Source organism: Cariama cristata, unplaced genomic scaffold (genome assembly GCF_000690535.1).
Source record: "Cariama cristata isolate BGI_N322 unplaced genomic scaffold, ASM69053v1 scaffold2979, whole genome shotgun sequence".
Lineage (NCBI taxonomy): Eukaryota > Metazoa > Chordata > Aves > Cariamiformes > Cariamidae > Cariama > Cariama cristata.
In genome coordinates, this window is record NW_009633863.1 from 33,016 (window position 1) to 55,871 (window position 22,856).

The following is a 22,856-nucleotide window of genomic DNA, read 5'->3' on the forward strand; positions in this document are numbered from 1 at the left end:
TTTCTCTCTCATAAGGCAAACAGAAAAGGAAGTATAACCTTTTCACACAGTGTTTAGTTATCTAGAGCAGTATCCCTGATGGCTCATTCCCTCATTCTTTTAAAGTTTTTATATTACAAAAGCTAACTTTTCGCCTCCTCTTCTGCTCATCCCTTAAACTCTATTTCATCTCACCACAGCTTCCATTATAACCAACAAAATTAAAATATTTATCAAATACCATAAATATTTCCAAATCCTTACTAGTCTGGCACTATTATCTTGTCTAGTGCATTCTATTCCATTCTATCACGTTTATACAGTGTGTTTATATAAAAAAAGAAAAGTATACCTATGTAGTTTATAATGACATACATGAAAGAATAATGTTTGTGAATGAATGCTACAATGCATAACTTTTAGTGTATTGTCTGTGCAATGCATAAAGTTCTTAATCAATACATCAGAGATCCAAAACACATCAATAATTAATTTAAAACTCCATACACTTCTGGAGAACATTAATTATATTCTCAGAGCTCATTTATAATAAGCTTTTAATTAGAGAGGATATCCTCATATCTTAATTCTTAAAAGCAGAGAAATTATGAGATGTAGGTAATTCTTAAAATAACATCCTTTAACGTACATTTCTTTGTCTTTTATTGTAACAGAACTGTAAAGACTCCTTGCTTAAAGTCACTTGTGTTCTACTTACTTCTGGCAATACAAACATATGATAAAGGAGGATTCTATTTCTTTTGTCATCAGTAAGGATGCACGTGGGACATCCCACTAATGGATGACTCCTCTAAAATTTAGTAAAACGTCAACAGTCGGAACTTTATTGCTATGAACAAAAGCTAAATACATTGTATGAGTACCTTAGATTGGGAGATGACTGATCAGTTTTTCTTCCATTATTTAATTGTCTAATTATCCATTCTCCCATATCGTAGGAAGATAAAACGCAGCATAACGGTTTACAAAATGTCTGCATAGAGTTCTGTTTAAAAGCCTTTGCAGTACTTCACAGCCAAGTCCCTCATGAGAAAGACCATTTGCTTGGACAGCGTCCAGTAAAACCTGATCAATAAACCCATCTTTATTGTTTAATTCAGCAGCTCAGCTTTATTTAATTTTCCAGTTTCTAGTATTGCACAAACGCACTGCTGTATAACACATTACCATCTAGGCTGCCTCTTGGCTTGGTCAGACACTTCACATTGGTCATTGTTAAGATTCAACAGGAACACGATCTGATTACCTGGTTTGCTTTCATTTGGTTTACACTGAACTTCTTCAACGCATTCTGCAGGAAACCATCCAATATGTCCCCGGGTGCTGCCTTCCCAGAATCCACCTTCACCAATGCTTAAAACTACATAGAGAGAGACATAGGAAGCATTAGGCTTTTTTCTTGTCTCATGTAAAGACCAAGATTAGTTACATGACATGTTCAGTAATAACTGAATATCATGTTGGTAAAAGCAAACATTGTACAGTAGGTCAAATGCAGGTACCCCCAAAATGGGCACAGAGTGAAATTTAAATGCAACCCTCCCTGATCAGTCTTTGGAACCTATTCCCAAATTTATTTTTGTCACGAGTTTCCTTGGCCCTCATACAATTCTCTCCATTTTCAGTTTCCTCATTGCTGCTTTTATCAAGGAAAAATGCATGGTCATACTAAGACCAAAAAAAATTTGTCTTGCCTCTTCAAATCAAGCTGCAGTGCTGAACCCATTGTAAAACTGAACTCACATTGAAATTGGGTTTTAATAACACATACTTTGATACCTCATATGTTTTCTACTTCCTAAGGAAACATACTATTTTATTTAGTGGGTAGCTCCAGAGATTTGCAATGTAGGTCGAGTAATATGATTTAATGGTTTGAGTACACAGCAAACACTTGAATATCCCATAGGTGCGATACACAGTGTAGATGACTTTTGAAACATTTCAATGATTTTTCTCAGTAGAAGGTAACGACAACAGGGAGGAGAATGATTTACCAATAGGAGAAAAAGCTTTATCCTGTAGTTCTAATTATCTTGATATTAATCTTAGGATTCAACAAGGACTGTGACAAAAGACCGCAGAACAACAATGTACCTTTTTACCAGTAAGCAACTGGAGATGAAATACAGTAATGAAAGGATCCTAAATACTTGCTAAATATTATGTTTAAATTAATTTTATAGAAGTTCCTACAAATCACTCTGTTTAATATATATTAAAAGAACATAAATGTACTAAATGTACTATTAAAAGGATACTATAGATTAATATTGGAACAAAGGGGATATTATTAACAAAAACAGGGTTAGCTCTTCTAAATAGGTTGATTGGGAACGTGGCTCGTCATACAACACAGGTCCTCAGAGTACATCTGTACAAAACACAGTGTTCGGTGGAGAGGTCCCTGAGCTACCAAAAATAAGCCCGTGGAAGTCGAAGCAGCACAGCTCCATTAGCTGTGTGCTAGCTAAGCCAGCCAAGCTAACTGGCCCTGCTGAAAATCAAGGCTAATTAGCCCAAGCACATCTCTTTGCTAACGTATGCATATGGTTTTCAAGACCTGGGATAACATTTCCACAGGGTATTTCAGTATAGTAGGGATATTAACTTGCTCAGAGCTACTTTGATGATCTCCAACACAAGTATTCTCTGCGCTGTTGAAACATACCTTATCAGCTTTAAAACGTAGTCCGTGAGCCTGACTGTGATTGAACTCTGTATCACTGGAACTGCTGTGACTCAATGGCACTGAATTTGAACTTGGCTTGCACTACTATAGAGTAAGATGAAAATCAAACCAATGATAGGCAAAAAAAAAAATAACCCAAAAAACTTGGTAATACTGAAGAGGTGCTAAGAAGTCTGGTTTGACACACCAGGATCTATAAAACTGCATTTGAAATTAAATGTTTATGTAATTTTTCATTAATGCAGTCCTAAGCCATCTGTGGTATTACTTACGGAGCATGGATTTCTATTAACATCGATATTTAACAGAAAAATGTTTTTAAATGTGTCAATTTTAAGTCTTTTTATGTAGTAAATTCGGATACACAGATATCATGAACTGCATATTTACACATCGCTGCCAAAGGGAAGTACATATTAAGCCCCTGGAAACAGATCCATTAAGGCAAAATCCCATACCTGGGTGGGTCCCAAATGCACAATTTATCAAGCACCTTTCTGACATAGATGAGGAAACCTATACCTACCCAGGTAGTTATGGGATAGTGGGGGAAGGCACTGATCTTGGAGGACACCACCAACTCTACAGTGACGTTTAAGCTTTTTTAGCATGTCTTTTCTTTTAGTTACTTAACATCTATTGATATTGTTAACATAAGCAGAAAATATTTCATCTCTACATTTAAATGCCAGCAAAAATGAAGAAACCAGATCTGTGCTTCAATTGTATAAATAAAATAAACACTACATAGATAAAAATATTAATTAATATAAATTTGGGGCATGATTAATGAAAAATATGTTGATAAATTCCAGTTGTTCTGGAAAATGTTTAAAACCTGTGCAGATTAACTCACAAAGTCAATCTGATAATTCAGCGTTACATAAAACAGAAGCCTATTCATTCATTCAAAATATATTGGGTATTCATCAGCTTCCAATATATTTTTAACAATGTAACCTCTGTTCCCATAAGAATAGACTGCCTTTCTTATATATGAGATAAGGAAGTATAATAACATATATAGATATTATAATTATTGTAGGACCCTACTGTGCATTGATATAACTTCAAATCACAAAAGTGAGTGTAGGACTCCAGCCAAAAGAAATTTCAAAATGTGAGACAGTGAAAGATTCCTATTGCAAACAATCAGGTTTTTTAGAGGACAGTTTTCAGCACTGAATCTCAGTCCTGATTTCACTCCACAAACTGGCAAGATAGGGAGAACAAAAACTACTTAGAGACTGAGAAAGACTTCCCTAATTTGGTATTTTATTATTCTGTCAGATCTGCTATTTTGATGCTCCAAATTACATGGATATTTCCATCTCCAAAAAGCATTTGCACTGTAAGAAGGAAGTTGGGTATTTCACATCCGTAGAGTAATTTCATGTGTTTATGGTAGCAGCAGCTGATAAGACATCCAAATCAAGATGGGAAAAGAATTTTGCTTTGTAAGTCTATCTGTGAGTGCAAGGCGAAAAGTCATTACTACAGAGCAAAACCAGTCCCACTTTAGATCATTATTACATGAATTATTAGATATTAGCAATTACTAAGAGCAAGAGGAAAGCAAATATACACATAGTTCTGCCTAAAGACACAGCATCTATGGAAAAGATGTAGACGGGGAAACGAAGCGCTGCCAGAATGCAGACAGCCTTGACAATTCTGGTTCAAGTCTGTCTAGAGATGACATCTACAAACAAAATGACGGTACCTTTGGACTTACTATCAAGGAAAAATGTCATTATGAGTGCCAAGAAAGGAAGGGAAAGTCTGCTGGAACTGCAAGAGGTGCAAAGATGACACAAGAGGTAAATGCGGGGTAGCCAGGAATACAGCTGAGGTGCAGAGACAAGAGAGAACTTGGTGAGATGGAGGATCAGCATGTATCGCCTAATACTCAAACTATAGAAGCTGAGGTCTAGATGGTTCCGCACTAGCAAAAACCTTGAAATCATCTTTTTAATATATCTCAGGTGGTGACATTAACAAGAAATTCCGCAGCAGGAGCAAAAGCCATAATAATCTACATATCTATAAAAACTGGCTACACTTCAGGTATTCCAGTGTGGGAACTTAAAGGATAAATCAAAAAACGTAATTAATCTTTTGTAGCCATGAATGGTTTTTTTAGAATGAGGCCTTAATTTCTATCTTTTCCTTCTCATAATAGTGTTTAAGAGACACGTTGTAATACATAATTTGGTACCAGCAAGAGATTTTCTAATCAACATTTTCCCTTCTGAAGGACATAACAATGGTAAATCAAAGGATAACTTTCCCAAAATTAATAATTAAGCTTTATAATTTCAAGCATTTTTTCCTTTTGCTTTTAGTAAAAACAAAAGAAGTGGTTGCTATGGCAAGAGTAGGCCAGAGCCTCTTTACGCACAACATGCATTACAAAAAGAATCTGATGTTATAAAATTAAGGTTCTAGTAACGTCATGAATCCTGGTATGTCTTTTCACAACAGAATTATAGTTTAAAACAAGAACTAAGTTCAATTATATCAACAAAACTGCAAATCAAAACTGGACAACTGAAACAACTGAGTAACAGGAAAACATGTATAGGCAGGTGCCAATCAGAATCTTGTATTTTAATGTCTTTAAAGTAGTATACTCAATATCAGCCAGATTCTGCTTTGCCAAAGTCCAGAGAAGAACACAAGGACATTATACATAGTGCTGATGGAGCATAGGATGTTTTGTCTCTTGCAGCTTCTGTAAGTTTATTGACAATGTGTATATTGTAATTAATACTAATAAAACATACTCATCTCAAACAGCCTAATTACTGAATATACTATCAAAAAATCACTTTAATCAAAACAACAAAAAAGTTTTATTCTTCCACATTACAGCTCCTGTCATTACACCACAATCAAGAAATAGAGTATATTTTACCACCAAATGGTGGCGCATACTGTTTCTAAATTCCTTATGATACTGAAATTCCAATGAATGAATTATTCCAGGTATCCTTATTTGCAAAAATGTCAACGAAATTTACAGCCAAGTTCAGGCCATTGTCTTTATAGCTACAGGATATATCTGAAATGTCTTTGTAATACCCACAGTCCATTTTTGGTGCTTGTATAAACTGCATTCTTCTTTCCTGGGAAAAAAAAAGAATTGTATGGATTGGGAATGACAGATCATCTTCTGGAAAAAGAAGAACATTTCCACGTGTAGGAGAATAAAGAACAATTAACAGAATGGCAATAAAGTATAAAGTAAAGTTGAAAATCCATTGGAAAAATCTAGCAGCTGAACGAGCCTGTGCTGATGTAAGAACTATCAGAGCTAAAAGTAAAAGTTATACCTGTTAATCAAGAGCCGCTGAAGATCTCAATACTTTTAGTGAGATGCGGAATTATATATGCTGAAAGCCCTCTAGACCACTTAGTAGAAAGCAGAAAATTTTGCATTTCATTCTTAACCTGAAAGGGATGGTGACAGTGTCCCTTCCTTTCAAACTGCAGCATGAACATGCTATTTACCTTGATTCCATTGTTCCGCTATTGATAACAAATGCCATTTATCTAATGAAATACAAAGGGTTTTCACCCAAATTGTAGCTCAGCAAGGTTCAGTGCAAATCAGAACTTTGATTTTGTGTCCTGATGTAACAATCTTCTGGATTTGTTTTTTAAAAATAAAGTAGATTTTAAATTTCCAACGGGGCAAGACTTAACTTTTCTCTCAGAAATACCTAATATTACCATTTAGGTTTTTCTCTTGTACAAATATCTGTTGACTGATCTAATTTCTTAGAATTATTTGCCTTTTGGAAGGAGAGCTTCCAAATGACAGATAATCTATGCAAGAATACCTATTTCAATGATAAAACCACTTTTGCTTAAAACAGACCCTAAAATGGTTACAACTGAAAAATTTACATTCCTAACCTTGAGCTGTAATGGCAACTTATTTCCTAAGTATACATATCAATGTAAACAAAAATTCAGTGTTTGATCTATATTTGCATACAAGCAGGTAAATCGAAAACAATATTAAGGGACAAGTACTGTGCAGAGTGACACTTCTCTGCATCTGAAGTCCAAGTGCAACTTGACTTAGACTTCACACGCAACATAACTGAAGGTTAGCACAAGTTACAACTTCATCTCACTCAGAGAGAGATATTTTTCTCAGAATCTCGCTTTAGTTTAAATTTTACTCTAGTTCTTTATCTACCTCTACTTGCTCCTGATAGATATCCCTCCCTTCCTGTGATTAATGATGAATAGGATCTGTCTGTTCTGCCTTATGGGCAGACCGTTTCTGGCTTTCAAAGACTTAATCAAGAGAGACCGACATAACTGGAGATCAGTGCAACAGGACTGGAAAGGAAGTCATTGTCTATCGCCCTGATGACAACCACATTAAGGCCTCCAGCATGCAAACAAGTGACTGTGCCCCAGCTGCCATGTAGAAAATGTTCTTGAGCAGTCCATGTACAATCTGGAAGGAAAGCCTTGTGTATCTGCAGTGAATGATTTTGTATAATTGACCTGAGCATTCAGATTCAACTGTGGCTCCACAGACATTTCTTTTAGTGGAGAAGGAAATTCAGCAGTTCTTTCCCATCTTGGGCTATGGGACCTCACAAAGTAACCAAATTAGGGAAATAACTTGGACAGAAAATATTCCTCACTTTTAAAACTTACATTTAACTTCCAGTTTTGCCTCCAAAACAAAAGTGTGACCCAACTGCAGCTTCAAGGAGTTTACCTTTCTGTAATCCAAGTGATTCTGCTGGTTTAGCTGAAAAGCTGCCTTACCTACCTGTAAATCAGTATTTAATTATCTGACTTCTCCTAACAGTCTAATTGCCATACCCTGAGTTTACCGCACATCTCCTGGTTGTGTCCCATCAGTCTCTATGGCTATCCACACTGCAAGCAGATGGCTGGTAAGATTAAGGAGCCTTACCTTCAAGTTTTGGGTGCATGTTAGCAGCCCAAATCACCATGGCCACAATCAACGTCAGGCTAGATCCCGACTTAAAACAGCCTTTCATCTTATATAACCTCTACTTTCTCAAGAAAGAAACAGTGCAAACAAGCAACATTCAGGAAAAGGCCCTTGGAATGAGAAGATGACAGTGACTATTAACAGAGCAACCACTCACTATCTCAAAATCTACAAATACAATAATCTGCACATAATCCTCTAAATCTGAGGAAATATGGCTCAACTGAAATAGAACCAAATGAGCTGTGCTGTTCAAGATTTGGCTCTGTATAATTTTTTTTTCTTCCTTTTTTATCTTTGCCAACAACTTTCTATGAAGATTGTCTTTTCCTGTTATTTGGGTGTCTCTTACATAGTTTGGGGAAAGTGAAGGAGACAGACAATCACCATAAGAAGACAGAGACAAGTTTGCTCTTCACATGCCCAAGCTACAGGTCAGGGGAAAGCAGAGTAGAGAGCATTAATCTTAGAAAAGGTCCCAAACCAACTTAGATCTGGAGCCTGTACTACTGTGTTGGACTATGCTAGTGTGCTCGTACGACATTCACAGCTCCTCTTGCTCTTCTGGTACTCCCTGTCTCCTGAATATTTCAGGCCAGTTACTGACTACTGAAGGAAGGTTGCCTTTAAGTAGTCAAGAGTGAAGACGACAAGGATTTGTGGATGCTCTTATGTCCTAATCACTTTCTCATAGCTTTGACAGCAAAGCGAGCTCTCCTGCTGGAGAGGGAGCAAGGCCATGTCTTTCTCACAACACTTTGATATACCAGTTCAAAGCACAACTCTCTCCTGCTCTTCAGACACAAGCAATCTGAAGAAATGAGTGAGGTTATTATCTGTATTGAGTCATAAGTATTTATGTTAGGAATTGAAATCAAACCGATCAAGTCAGGAGACAGTAAGGAAGCAAAACAGACCAATGAATCTGGGTAAGATTAACATTCTATTTCACATTCACTTCACCCTTCATATAGAAGAGTAGCAAAACAATGCTTATGCAAACCTCTTAGGTTAAATTTTGCTGCCGTACTTACTCACACAAGGTACAAAATGCTCTTGAAGAAACACACTGCATTTCTGAAGCTCTCCCTTTTCCAGTATTTTATTTACTAATCTAACAAGTGCAAAAGCCCGGGAGATCAACCTTCCTTCTGCCCACAAGCACTGTCTGTTGGCAATATCTTCAAGCACAGCAGGGGTTTAATAATACTTCTTTTTCAAAATGACTTACAAGTAGATTTCACAAGAAATTAAAATGTTAGCGATATATTTGGATTGCCCCACTGCCTGAGATCACACTGAAATAAAAGTACTGTCGTAAGGGTCAATATTTCTAATGCTGAGAACTACTGACTTTCTGCCCAGAACAGATGCTTGAATCACTACTACCGAATTACTACCGTTTCTCTGACCCCAGAGAATGTAGCTGAGAACAGACCTTGGTTGCGGTAAATTCTTCTCAGATGTGCAGACTGTGCCTGCACAGGAAGCATCTCCGAAGGTTCATGAAAATGTCTGTTGGAGCATATTTGAGATACTGAAATAACTCCTCATTTTTCTAGATACTAAGCACTAGAAAAATTCTTTAATCACAGTAAGAGTTAAAGAAACTGCATTTTCCAGAACTAGCTCTGTATTCTGTTTGCCTTCCAGGTGAAAGAGGGGGCATAGTAGTATCAGGGAAGGCAATAAAAATAAGAGAGGAAAATAAAAATTTACAGTTGGAAGCCACCCGTGGACAAACCATACTATGATCTGGGACCTGAAAATTGGAAGAAATAACTAGAAATCACATGGCAAAGGGAAACACTGTGATAAAAAGACATAGATAAGAAAAACAAAACTGTGAACAGGGTGAGATTTCAAAAGTTCTTGAAGTATTTGAATCAGGCAACCATGTGGGTTTTTTTTCTTTCTAGGTCAATGAGGGATAATTCATATGCATTTCAAGTATGTTTTAATATAAGCCAGATTCTGCAAACAGTTTTGATTGTTTTGTTTCTAAGTGACCGGAGATTGTCTGCACCATGTCGATTGGTACCCAGAACTCCTATCTGTTACGTTTCCAACACGGTATGCTAGTACAGATTTGAATCACAGGTAACCTTCTCCGGGATGCACAGATACTTCTGTATTGCTTCGCTCACAAAGAACTTTGGAGCATTGCATTCCCTTCATACATCTAAACTTTGTTATTAAAGAGGTCATTTGATTTCCTGTGTAAGAATTAAATTTAGCAACACAAAACTTGATTAAAATACATTTTACAGCAACTTTTTACATATGTGTGTGCGTTTGGATTCTGGCAGATTTATTGCCATGGACTTTTAGATATAAAATGAAGAAAGAAACAGAACATGTTAGAAGTTTTTCAGTGAAGAATGAAGCTAGCTCTTCTTCATTTATGTGAAAACATAAGATTAGGGTTGTTCTTGTACAACTAAAGATTTCAGATTTATTTTTATAACAGCCATGGCCCTTCTCTCATGAGTGGCAGACACACAAATGATGTCAGTATGTATGACTAACAACTAAAATTAAAGCAGATATTTTTGTATAGGCTATGTAATATCCTATTAATACAAGACCCTTTTGTTTAGTTTACATTTTCTTTGGGCCTTGCCCATTCACAGCTTTCTCTGAGCAGTTCCCTTGTATCATATACTGTGAACTATTGTCACTCATGCACTTGTAGTGGTTTGAGAAAGAAAAAAAACCCTGCTTCTTCTTCATCTGATGAAAGCACTTTTCATCAAGAGTTAAGGAATTCATCCCTCTCTGTGACCCTTCTAATTCTACCAAGTTAAAAAAGAAAATCCATAAAAAACATTTCCCAACTAATCCCTTTCTCTAATATGTTGTTCTGGGTTTTTATCCCTGAAATAAATGCCTTGCTACATCTTTACTGTGATTAGTCTCATGGGATGTACATGTGATCAGCTTCTCCCTAGGGTCAGACTGAAAACGCGTCAGAATCCTGTAGCAAATGCCAATACTCGTTTGAACCCCCTAAAACAATCTAAGAAGCCACTACTTCAGCATCAGTGTTTTATATAGAACAGCGCAGCTACCAAGTTGGCAGAGGAGAGGTGCTAAGACAACGCTTTTTTATTTTTTAAATGTGAGGCTAAGGTGTTTCCAAAGTGAGGAAAAATTAAATTCCATGGGGGTTAATGTTCTTCCATTTCATAGAATCACAGAATCATTATGGTTGGAAGAGACCTCAAAGATCATCAAGTCCAACTGTATACCCGATGCCACCATGCCCACTAGACCCACTAAACCATGTCTTGAAGCGCCACATCTAAACGTTTTTTGAACACCTCCAAGCACTGCACACAGTGAGTCGCTAAACCCTAAACAGGCATGTGTAGCCCCAGAAAAACAAAACCTCAGTGCAGACTGGATCATGGTCTTGCTAAGCAAGTCTCTAAAAGACAGAAAATGTATCTGCTACCAAGCGGAATTTCTGCTCAGAAAGAGAAAAAAAGCAGGATCTCCTTATAGCCAGTGGTTCTGGCACTCGCGCAGCGCGCAAGAAGTACTGAGGATTATAAGAGCTCTACCGCCTGTGCTTCTGGATGATGGAGAGGAAGCCTATCAGTCTCTCACGTTGGAGTAATATTTTTATTCTCTATAAATAATTACATTTTGACAGGAACAGGGACGTGAATCCAGATTTAATTGAACCTGGATTTTTGTCACATATGCTAAGTTTGAATGGTTTCTTCAACACTGTTACACAACTGAGACCTTTTTAAAGCATTACTGTCTTTTTACCTGGACTCTTCGTTCTCTACATGACCTTGTTGTGTTCATTCTGACATATTTTTTGTGACAACTGAGGAACCATTGACATGGTAACATGAAATAGGATTTGATCTTGTTCTGGAAGTTTTTCCTTTGATTAGCAGTGGGAGTCCGTCATACGGTGTTCCAGCCTTACCGTGCAAACAGCCTTAAATTACGCTTCACAAGATTTTGTCCTAAGTAGTAACACTGACAATCCCTATGTACACTTTTTCTTTTTCCAAACTTTTTCTAAAAGCAGACTGACATGTAAAGAAATCTCACTGGATTTTACTGCATCAAAATTCTATAAAATGCTCTAAAACAAGTGTGCCTGCAAATGCTAGGCCTCTGCTAGATTTTAATTCAATGTGCAAATAACATACTTGAAGTTGAAAAAATAATCCCTGCAGGGATGATTTGATGTTGGATGAGCATGTCCCTCTTTTTCTAACAGTAATAATTAATTTATAGTCAGTTTCAGTAAATAAACATTTTCCCCATAAATAAAGATTCTAAACTCACAGACCAGACATGATCTCATTTTCTATTTCAGCATTTTGACATTCATTGGTTAGCGTACCCCACAAAAATCACTGGTCTCAAGCCTAGATCATGCTATTGTAAGAAGATCTGAAAAGTGGCTTCATTTCTTCCGGCATTGTTTTCCAGTTACTGTCATAACAACTTAGAACTAAGGGCTCCGGAACTAATTTTTTTAAAAAATTAAAATCTTCACTGAAATTTAAATCCCTTATTCTTGGGGTATTTTTGCATAAAATAGTCTCAAATTCCAATGTAAACAAGCAGCCAGATAACAAATACTTCTACAAAATTCAGCATCCCAAACAACCTGTTGCACTGTTTCCCCTTTTGCCAAGGAAGACATTTTCTATCTTGTCTTTCTCCAGAACTGCCTGAAGTCTCTATTGTTTTATTCTGGTGACAGGAATCTGTGTTGATCTTACATCCTCTACATAAACAAAAATATTGCTACATCTTTAAATCCAACAAGTCATTTGAACAGAACTGTGTACAACGTCCCCCAGAGAACAGACGATGGTGCTCAACCATACTCATTCTTTACCTATTGGCACCTCCTAGATCTCCGTAAACAGGCTCAGTGTAGAAAGTTTAGTACCACTCATGACCCCCAAGATTTCATCTTTTTTAGGTACCAACAGTTCCTCCTGGTGATGTTAAATTCTCTGACATTACAAATAAGCAAAGAGTTCTGGGGTATGATTAAGTCTTGCTTTTTTTAACCTTTTTTTTCCCCACTATATGCAACATTTTATTCATTTTTTTGTAATTGATCAACAAGCACCTTTCTCAACTGTTTTGTTCCTCCACCCTTCCAATGAGAACTCCACACTCCACACAGAAGAGCCCAGGCCTCCATATTTTAACCCAAGAGTCAGTATTCTTTTGTAAATAAAGACCACATTTGCTTTTACTTTGCTTTACATTTTTGTGTGACAGTTACTCATAATGAAGCTTTATCTCTCTCTAGATTGTATCCATTCTTTTGACATTTGAAGGCTTTTATGAAGTGCTAATATGCATTACTTCTCTTGCATTTATTCTCAGATAGTGGATGCCTGCAAAGCCAGTTCCCAAACCATGCAAAGTTCTGTCAATTTTGTTTGAATTTGAAGATGATTTCTGGTTTTTATGACCTGAATTTTATTTGATATTTGGCATTCCCAAGAAATTCTATAACCTCTGAGATTTGCTTGCCTTCTATTAATTTTACTCTAGCACAGACAACTTTCATTAATTGGGAACTTTTATAATGCTTTAGGAAGTTTATATGGGCTCTTCCAAAAGTTCTTGTGCACTATTTTCTTTAGAACATAATGATTGCTTCCTACCTGATCAGGGCACAATCTCCCAGAACTGCAAAACTGTCTTTTCAGCCCTACAGACATCACTAGCTCTCCTAAGTTTAACCTTCCTCCTTCATCCTTGCATATAAAATGAACCTTGCATATGTTTTAAGTGCAGCATTCTTCAGATTTCTGTCCTATACCTTCTGAAGGCTTGAGTTAAAAAACCCACAAACGCTTCAGAATAAGCCACATCGAAAAATAAAAATATCTCATAATGGCTCCCCATTTTTTTCCAACTACTGTTTGCAGGCTCAAGGAGGAGATATTTGAAGTTTTCCTTTGTAAGATAAGTAGCCTCAGTTGCAAGGAAATTTTCAGCTGCTTAACACTTTAATTTCGGACACTGAATTTATTCCCTTTTATTAGATTTCCATAACTGGTATTTGGCTTGTATGGACTGAGCAGAAAGTCTTTTTATTCCATGACCAATTCTACCCGGATGTGCAAATCCACAGCTGAAACTGCATAACAATGCACTTTTAGGAAGGTCAGTCCTGTAAACCACATCGCCCACTTTCTCAGCCGTCCCTGGATGTACTTACCATCTTCAAAATAATAACATAAAGTTTGACCTTTATTTTAACATATTCTTAGTTGGTAACGCGCACCGGTGGACAGAAATTATCCGTGCACTTCCTCCACAAAATATTTACAGTAGGTTCTACCTACCTACTCATCCTAAGTCTCACAAGGGGACATCTACTTAACCAATAAATTGTTCCTTGAGGAGAGGGCTTGAAACAGACTTGACCTTATCCCTGTTTGCTTCCTGAGCTGCTTAGATAGTTGACACATTTACAACCTTTTAAAGCCCTGGAGTTGTCTTTCTATAATGACTACAGAAGCAAACTACGTGCCCTGTGTAAAAGACAATGCTGTTATTACCACACATACTTCTGAATTTTAGTAGTACCTTGAAGTCACCTACAGTTAAAATGGTAGCTAAATATGCATCGGTTACAAAATAGATCTAGGAGCAAAATATCCTGCAAAGAAACAAATGCATAAAAGCACTTGCACTGAACAGATTTCTTTTTTCCCTCGAAAATAGAAGAGAATTTTAAACTAAAATTTCCACGTAGCAGAAGGAAATATTTATTCAAAATTAATTATGTACTCACCTTTGACTCTCTCTCCTTTGTGCAGATGAATTTCCCCTTCTCCTTGAGGTTGATATGGCTTTACAACAATAAAAAGTCTTCCAGGTACAGCACTGTAAAGCTTGCGTTTTGGACCCTGATAATCCAAGGCAGACAGAGTATCCTTGTTGGCACTAGGATTGTAAACGGCACTGGAAATTGAAATTAAAAAACATTAACCGGTTATTTAAAACGAGCAAAGTTCATCATTTACTATCACATTACCAGGATTAAGTTAAGGAGTGAATAACAGTGTCTTACAGTAAGACATCTAACCCTGCAGAAAAAAATACACATTTTTCATCCTAAACACATGCTTTTAATGGTTGAAATCTTTCAACATGAAACATGATCAATATTCATCTGACCATGATGGCCTAGAAAAGAAAACACGTAACACCGAAGTTTTTAGGTTTTCTGCAAATTAAACTTGCACATTCACAGACCCTGATGAAGTTTAAAATTTATATGCAAATCATACATCGCAAGCATCACAATCTGTCAGAAAGACTTTAAAACATCAGTATTTACAATTATTGTTGGGAATGGATATCTTTGTAATACTGTAATGTTAACTGAACAATCAAGACAACTGAATTATTAACTGAATGGACTGAATACTCAAGTTACTTCATCACTCCAAGGTCTGAAGCTAAATTTTAGATCTGCAGAAAGCATGGTTCTTATGGCTAACATATTCTCCAAAAGATCATTTCTTCTTGATTGTGATCAATAGCTCTCCCAATGACTTCAGAATGGTATGCCCAGACAAACCATAGGTCATCAAGCAACACACAATCTACTTATGATGTATAAAGAAGGAATTATTGAAAGTGAGTAAACAATGCGTAAGATCATTACTAAACCTCCAGAAAAAGGAGTCAACTGTCAAAAATATACAAAAAGGGAAAAAGAGGCAAATATTAAAGAAGGTGGAAAACGTATAGGAGATGTTGTAACAAATGCAATTCATGACTATTCAACTTTTTTTAAAAAACTTTTTTAAAAATACCCTTTTTTAAAAAAACCTCTGCTCTACTTTCTTCTAAGGAGAAAGAAAAGCTCTCAAACTGCTACAAACAAAACTAAATGCGAGGGTTAGAGTTTATTGTTTCTTCGCCTTTTTTTTTGTTAACCAATCTCCTACCAAAATAGGAGTCAATAAGGCTCTCAGTATAGCTAAAGAAGTTATCTGGTAAAAAACCAAACATAGTGGACCTTTCATATCAGGAAAGGTTCATATCACTTCCATTTTCCTGCAGTAACTTCTTTACCATTTGCAATAACATCCCCCCTTCATCTCGTTGCTCTGTTCTATTACTGTGAACAGGTGCTAATAAAGATAAGCCATACTTAAGAGTTTAAAACTGAGCTCTGGTTGTATGTCTGTGATGGGGTTTGCACCAGAAACCTCAGCCAACTCTCACAGTTGTTTAAAGGAAGGTGGGAAAAGGTGACGTTCAGGTTTCAGTTCTCTTGTTCCATTTCTTTTTCCTTATAAGCGAAGAAACAGCCATCACCATAAAAAAATCCACATCTACAAACAGCAGCTACACATCCGATTTCCACTGTATCAAGCTGTATTTTCCACCTAGTCTCGTAGCAGCCAGGTAGCAGCTATTCCCAATGTTACATCCCAGCACCTTCTTTAACTCCTATCACAGCAGATAGATTCATTTTCTCTCTTACTGAAAGAGGAGGGGGAAATGGCACATTTAACCTTCGCACTGAATGCATCATTTCTCATGAGACAGGCTTACTAATGGAAAGCAGGGCTGCAACGCAGGACAGATGACTTCTTAAAAAAAATCTGTCCTCTCCTCTCTTTGTCCCCAGCTTGGGCTCCCAGCCCAGCAAGTCCCATGCCATGGAGGAGCAGGAGGAGGATGCGGAGATTTCAGAAGACGTGTGGACACGCTTCCCTCTCACCCAGAGGAAGGTGGCCATCCTTGACGGCTCAGCCACAGACTGAGGCTGTGCTGGCACCTCCTTTGGCTAACCACTGTCCGACAAATTCCACAGGAAGGGTGCTAGTTCCCCTGCCTCCCACCGCCCCCCCAAAACCAGTTTGGTAGGAAAAGCAGCAGTCTCACGAGAAGATAAAACACCTGAGCCACACAGGCTGTAGCGATCACATGAACCCCTTCCAGCATCACTTTCCAGCCCTTTCCACAATGCAAACCTCACAAACCTCATTAACCCTTTGTCATATTCTAACCTTCTCCATTAACCTACCCCTTCTGGCTGCTTCTGCTCCACAACCCAATCTACTGCTAGGTCAAAAAGGGCTTTTTCATCTCAGGGGAGCAATAACTTCATGGTGAATATATTATCTGCAAATAATAAGCAGAGACAGCAACAATTCCCACATCTAGCTGACAGTAAGTAGGTGGTCATACAGCTAAACAAAATCTGTGAGGAAAGTGTCATGTAAGGTGCCATTCATGACTGCAAAACAGGCCTGTGGCAAGAAAATGCATTGCTTGCAGGAAAAATCATATATAAAATCCCTTTAGTTGCCTTCAACTTTAGAGCTTCCATTTCTCTTCTCAGTACTTGCATGTACTCTGGACATCTCTGAGACAAGCCTTGATGGTACATATGAAACTCTGCAGCTGGGTAGCAGTTTAAGTAGCTGTGAAAGACCAAAATTTTATTTCCACAAAATTTCAGGCATTAAACTGGTTTCCACTATCATTTGTTCTAGTTTTCAAAATCACGTGCTTTCAGAAAGGGAAGAGGAAAGTGGCTGAATAAAGTCAAAGCAAATAAATGTTTGCTTATTCAAAAAAGTTTTTTAATTTTTACCCCACACCCTGAAGGATTCTTTATACTTCAAGAATTTGGAAGCCCATTATCCCAGGAATATTGATGAAAAGGCACTTTTTATCCCTTCCAGCTAAAATAATCATTGACTCTAAGGCAAAACCTCCTACTCTGGTGGTATCACCAGTATCCAGTGGAATACAAGGGCACTCGTTCTCTGAAAAGCACCTCACAGCCACCTCCTCACGTAAGCGAAGCCTCATTACAGGGTGTTTTTAACCTGATACAGGTCTCTGTGAAGAAGTGTCACCCAAATTAGAACCAAAATAGATTTGTCACTATTGTAATATACAACAAGGTAAGATGAGTTTACTCTGCTGCCTGAAACCACTGCATAAGAAATCTGTGTCCTGTTCCTTCCAGTGATTCCTATATTTCAGACACCTTTTTTTTTTTTTTTTTTTACAATGCACCGTATTTCCACTCTCCAGTACTATTGTTACTATCACAAACAGTGCTTGTCAGTTTAGGTGCCTACAGCCAAGGAGAGAAGAAGAATGTGCAAGGTATGAGGTGACAGCTTCAACTACATGACATTTTGTTTTACTGACCTGAAAACTCAGGTAAAGATCCACTACACCTATAGATGACAACGAGAAACCAACCAACAGCTGCATTTCTTAACAATAGTCATGTCCTTTTCTACTCTGAACAGTGTATTTTTTTAACATATATATTAGCAAACAGGACAGAAAAAGCCTGATATTTTAAATGACTATTGAATTAAACATGTTTGGTCAAAACGTTTAAGCTCTAATTCTCTCCATCAGTACTCAGCTCTGCCTCCCCTCATTTTTGTATCCCTGTGCTTTAACCCCTTGTCCTGGTGCAGCTCCATCGCTTGCACACTTGACAGAGGCAGTTCCCAAGTCCTCTTCAAAGTGAAGCTGTAATTGCTTATTCACAAGGCAGTGGCTTCACAAAGCTGAAGCCCCCATTTGTGATCAAAACTAGACACAATCCACTGTTTTATTATATTACTTACAATACTTAATCACTCTAATTAGTCAAGATTTGCTCTCCGATGGGACATAGCTGCAGGATATTTGCAGAGAGTGCCTGCTAAACCACATTCGTAATTCAAGAGGAAAGGAAGAGCAGCAAAGTCATAGGGAATGCAAAGCCCTGCAGCAAGGATAAATAAAAGAAGCCCACAACATCTATCACCACCATCTCAAGAAGCCCACTTTGCTCTAGGCCAGCCTCCTACACAGCCCCGCTTATTCCCTGCAGGTATTCCCTCTATTCCACTCTTTGGTTCAGCGCACATCTACAGAAGAGAGAACTTAAAACAGTCCCTGCTTCATCACCCATGAGCGGCTCCAACATAGGTTTCAGGCATGACCAATAGTTTCCTGAATAGACCAAGTACCTCAGAAATATTTTACTTTGCTGTTAAATGCAATCATTATTTCAACTATTAAAAGAATTTGAGAACTAGCGCCTTGATTTGGAGGTGCAAACTCAGTGATAAGTCACTGCTGAGCTTTGTGGAACTTTAAAGTCTGCCTGGCTGCTGGAGCTCTGTGAAGAAACAGCTGGCTTTGACTGGAGGTTCCAATTAAAATATTCACACTTGGACATGTTCCACTGTGCTGAGATTTTATTACCTATATATTACATAGAGTGCAAAATGGGCATATAAATAACATAAAAGAACATGGCAGCCCAGCATGATGATGTTAGGGATATGTCATGCTGTGCAAATAGTCAAAAAGTCACCTGATGTGCCTGTGCTGCTGCCGTTTGGCATCCTCTCCCAGCCTGTTTAGAGATGGTGACCGGCTCCGGGAGGACGGAGTGTAACTCCCCACAGTTTTTACAGTTCCATTAGGATTATTCTGCATCTGTTGAAGCAGATGAGGTGAAAGGCTGCGGTGTGAAGAAGCAGAGGAGGAGGCTGACCACTCGGGGAGGTTGTTGATGTTCAGATTGTTGTCGCTGTTGGAACGAAGCAAGATCCGAGGTGCTGCTAAGGTGCTTGGGGGTCTCCGCCTTCTGTTTGAATAGGTGGGAGCCTCCCTAAAGGGCACTGTGTAACGAAAGATATCAAGGGTAAACTCAGATGATTTCATATGTGTTTACCACGCCATAAAAAGATTAAGCAACATACGGCATTGTTTCTTCTGTGGAGACAGAAACTCTACCTTGCCTGTGTAGATAATTAAAGTCATTATCTTTAAAACATCATTAAAACTGAAAACAACTGAGCAACATTAACCTGTTTACTGGCTTTAATAAATAGTTAGGCAACACCAATGGCATGAGCCTGAACTATGGCTTAGGAAATGGGAAACACCTCATTACTGCCAGGTTTGAGTCTCAAAAAGTTCATATTCATGCTGTCTTGTCATATTCAATCAGGAAGCCACAGAACAGCGCTGATCGGCAAAATTTTTGATATGTGAACTTCTAACTTCCTTCTCCCATTGGCATCCAAACTGAGAGAATTTTGTTCTGTCACAAGTTCAGGCTTAACCTGAAATCTGTAGTGTTACAGTCACCTTATCCCCATCTTCCAGGTTAAAAATTGAAGACATAGATTTTTGCCCTGGCAGAACTCTATTACATTGTTGTAATCCCTAGGTATTCCCCTCTTTCTAATCTAGGCGTTTCTACCACATCTATTACTATTGTATATAGAACATATTACCCGAGGGTAATACACTCACTCCGTCACGTGCTGTGTCCCAAAGAGAACATGACTGTATCCAAAGGCTGCAATATACTAGTTTATGAAATAGTCACAACAGAAAACAAAAGCAAGGGCAGTAAAAACCTAATACAAACCAGAGGGCCCATCCTTTCATCAGTGTTATTGGTACAGTGCTGCAGTCATATGAGAATTTGTGCAAGCAGACGCTACATTTTCCAGATCTCCTTTTCTCACTGTAGTGGGTCAGTTAGCTCCAAGTGCAACTTAAAAGGCAAATTTCCTAATAAAAGGCACCCAGTTATCACTAGATGCAATGACATTTCCTACCCAGATTATAAGGTAATAAGGGATCTGACCCTGAAAACTCACGCTTGCCTTACTCCCCATTCATGTAACTACTCTCATTATTATTTCAGTGGAACTCATGGGGTCACAGGATTTGATCCAAAATGCACATATTTACATCTGGAAAGTCACAGTAGTGTAACTAACAAAAGGCAGCCAGGCATTATTCCAAGGACTTCATTGAGTTGTAATTTTCAAAAAATCCTATTTCAGTTGGGAAAGAAGCCCCACAAAGAAACATCCTACATGTCTAAAGTGTCAGCGAGTGCCATTTATAAAGTGCCAGAAACGTCTACACATTCAATACCCTTCAAAAACACACAAACACCAAAATAAGAATGTCTGTCATATTATGCAAGTAAATAAATTCACATAAATACAAATATACACAGGAATCAATCTGTCCTGCCCTGAAATACAGCCTTTAATTAAGAGAACACAGCAAAATTTAAAGTTTCATAGTAAAAGTGGAAGCATATTTATAACTTAAAATAAAGACGGAACTGCAAGTAAGAGAATGGTTTATATAATTTTCACAGAATCACTGGAATTCTGAATATTTTAAAATAACATCCTTTGTATTTCTAATGAGCTGAAACTTTCTCTGGTAAACAGCTCAACAACATCAGAACAACCAAACAAGAGAACAGTGTGCATAGAGAGAAAGGGCTTTACATTCATTTCCATAATATTTTATCTGAAACAAGGCTGAAATAAAGGAAGTAGTCTTTAAAACCTGCTCAAGGGGATAAAGCCTAGAAGTCCAATATTTATGGTAGCAACTGGCAGAAACTGCATAATTTTCAGGATATTCCAAGTTTTTCATATTTCATAATTTTTTAAGGTTTCAAAGCAGCAGAGTATGTCACTGAAAGCACCTGGGTGTTTCAAATGTCACGGTGAAAGCCCCCGTTAGTACTAACTTAAAGAAAACTCACAGCACTTATTTCCAGAACTGACATACGCAGATCCTCTAGATTGATGTATATGTCACAGACGTGCCATTTGTGCATTCCGGTATTTTTGACATTTGGAATAAGAGTCTAGAAACCATTTCGCTGAAGACAGGGTTCTTTCCCAGGTACAATAAAGCAGAATAGCTACTGTCATCATTTCAGTAAAGGAGAAAGCATACAAAACTGAATATAGGGGATGCTTTGCACATACAGATTTGCTACCTGAAGGTCTAATGCTGTTCCCTTAGGGTCACCAAAGTTTGTCTTGGACTTCAGTAAAAATTGGATCTGACCCTCAGATTTTAATTTTTCATGAACTAAAATAGGTAGCACTACTCCAAGCAGACTGCCGAGCCTTCCAGCCACAGATTGATAAAACTAAATATTTCCAGCATTTGGGGGATGTTTACGGTAACTTTTGCGAGGTTGGTGGGATATCTTCTGGTGGGAGTGGGAGGGAGCACAAGGGGCACGGTGCTCAGTCACAGCGACAGGACGGACAGAGAACTGCTGAGCACATTTATACCGGCAGATTTTAGAAAACACAAAACTGGCGCGTTCAGCCCTACTGAAAAACAGGGTGTGTTTTGTATGTACACACACTCTCCAGGTACCAGATTAAATTAATTCTTTTTCCCTTATGTACCTTTGAAGGGTTTTACATGACCATTTAGGAGTTAGCTTTTTCTTTGCTATCAACGTTCTATTCTTCAAGACAGAACTACAAGCAAAATTAGCCTTTACTATAGAAAATAAAGAGGAAAGGGGACAACTAATCACACCAATTGACGCTTGTCTAACACAAGTCTTTTATAGAAAGAGTTAAAAATAAGCATTTCCGTGCCTGAAGTGATTAATATTCCACCCAACTGTTTCTTTTCCCCAGCAATCTGCAAACTGTAAGTGGGTGGATATTTTTTTAGCTGCTTCTTACAGGCATTATTTATATTATTTTCACAATAAAAAAAATAACTACAACACAAAATAATGACAAGTAAATGTCCACGCTTTAACCCCTGTTGGACACTGGTTTTCCCTAATATTTCACCATGTTCAGAACTGTAAGTATAACTGTTGCAAAACTTGTTGGGGAAAAACACTTGACATAAAATGACATGAAAATGCCTGAACTAATTTCATGCCCCTAAAGTTTCACATTATCATCCCTAAAAGCATACCTGAAGGTACCGTTTAATCCTCCCTCCAGCTCTCAGAATTCTATTCCTGGCACTTCATACATCTGAAGGGGCAATTCAGCACCATTCACTGACAAAATTCACCTAGGAAATTCCTTACATGTCTTCAAATGCATTTCTTAGGGAACAAAAACATTTTTATAACTACTTGATTCTTCAGAGAAAAAATCTATAATGAATAAAGTCACATCCAGCCTTAATAATCAGTTGCCTAAATGGACTGTCTAACATAAAATAATTTTGAAAAAGAAATTGCAGGAATTGATTAATTATAGAGTCACTAAGCCGATCATATTAAATGTACACAAGAAAACACCAGTCTGAAACATCAAAGTGTTCTGCTTTCATTGCTTACCTTCTTTCTTTGTGAAGGCA

At 37.6% G+C, this 22,856-nt stretch overlaps 1 protein-coding gene across 1 annotated transcript in view; it reads right to left on the bottom strand.

The window, feature by feature from the left end:
* Positions 1–1,167: 1,167 nt before the first annotated feature.
* Positions 1,168–22,856, bottom strand: part of LOC104166827 (SH3 and multiple ankyrin repeat domains protein 3-like) — a gene marked incomplete at its 3' end in the record, with an annotated part of 106,749 nt that continues 85,060 nt past the window's right edge. Inside the window, exons 10-12 of the mRNA XM_009706909.1 lie at positions 19,051–19,360; positions 14,485–14,654; positions 1,168–1,360 (exon numbers count right to left, since the gene is read on the bottom strand). Coding sequence (XP_009705211.1) covers positions 1,168–1,360; positions 14,485–14,654; positions 19,051–19,360 — 673 coding nt within the window. The remainder of the gene's footprint in view (positions 1,361–14,484; positions 14,655–19,050; positions 19,361–22,856) is intronic.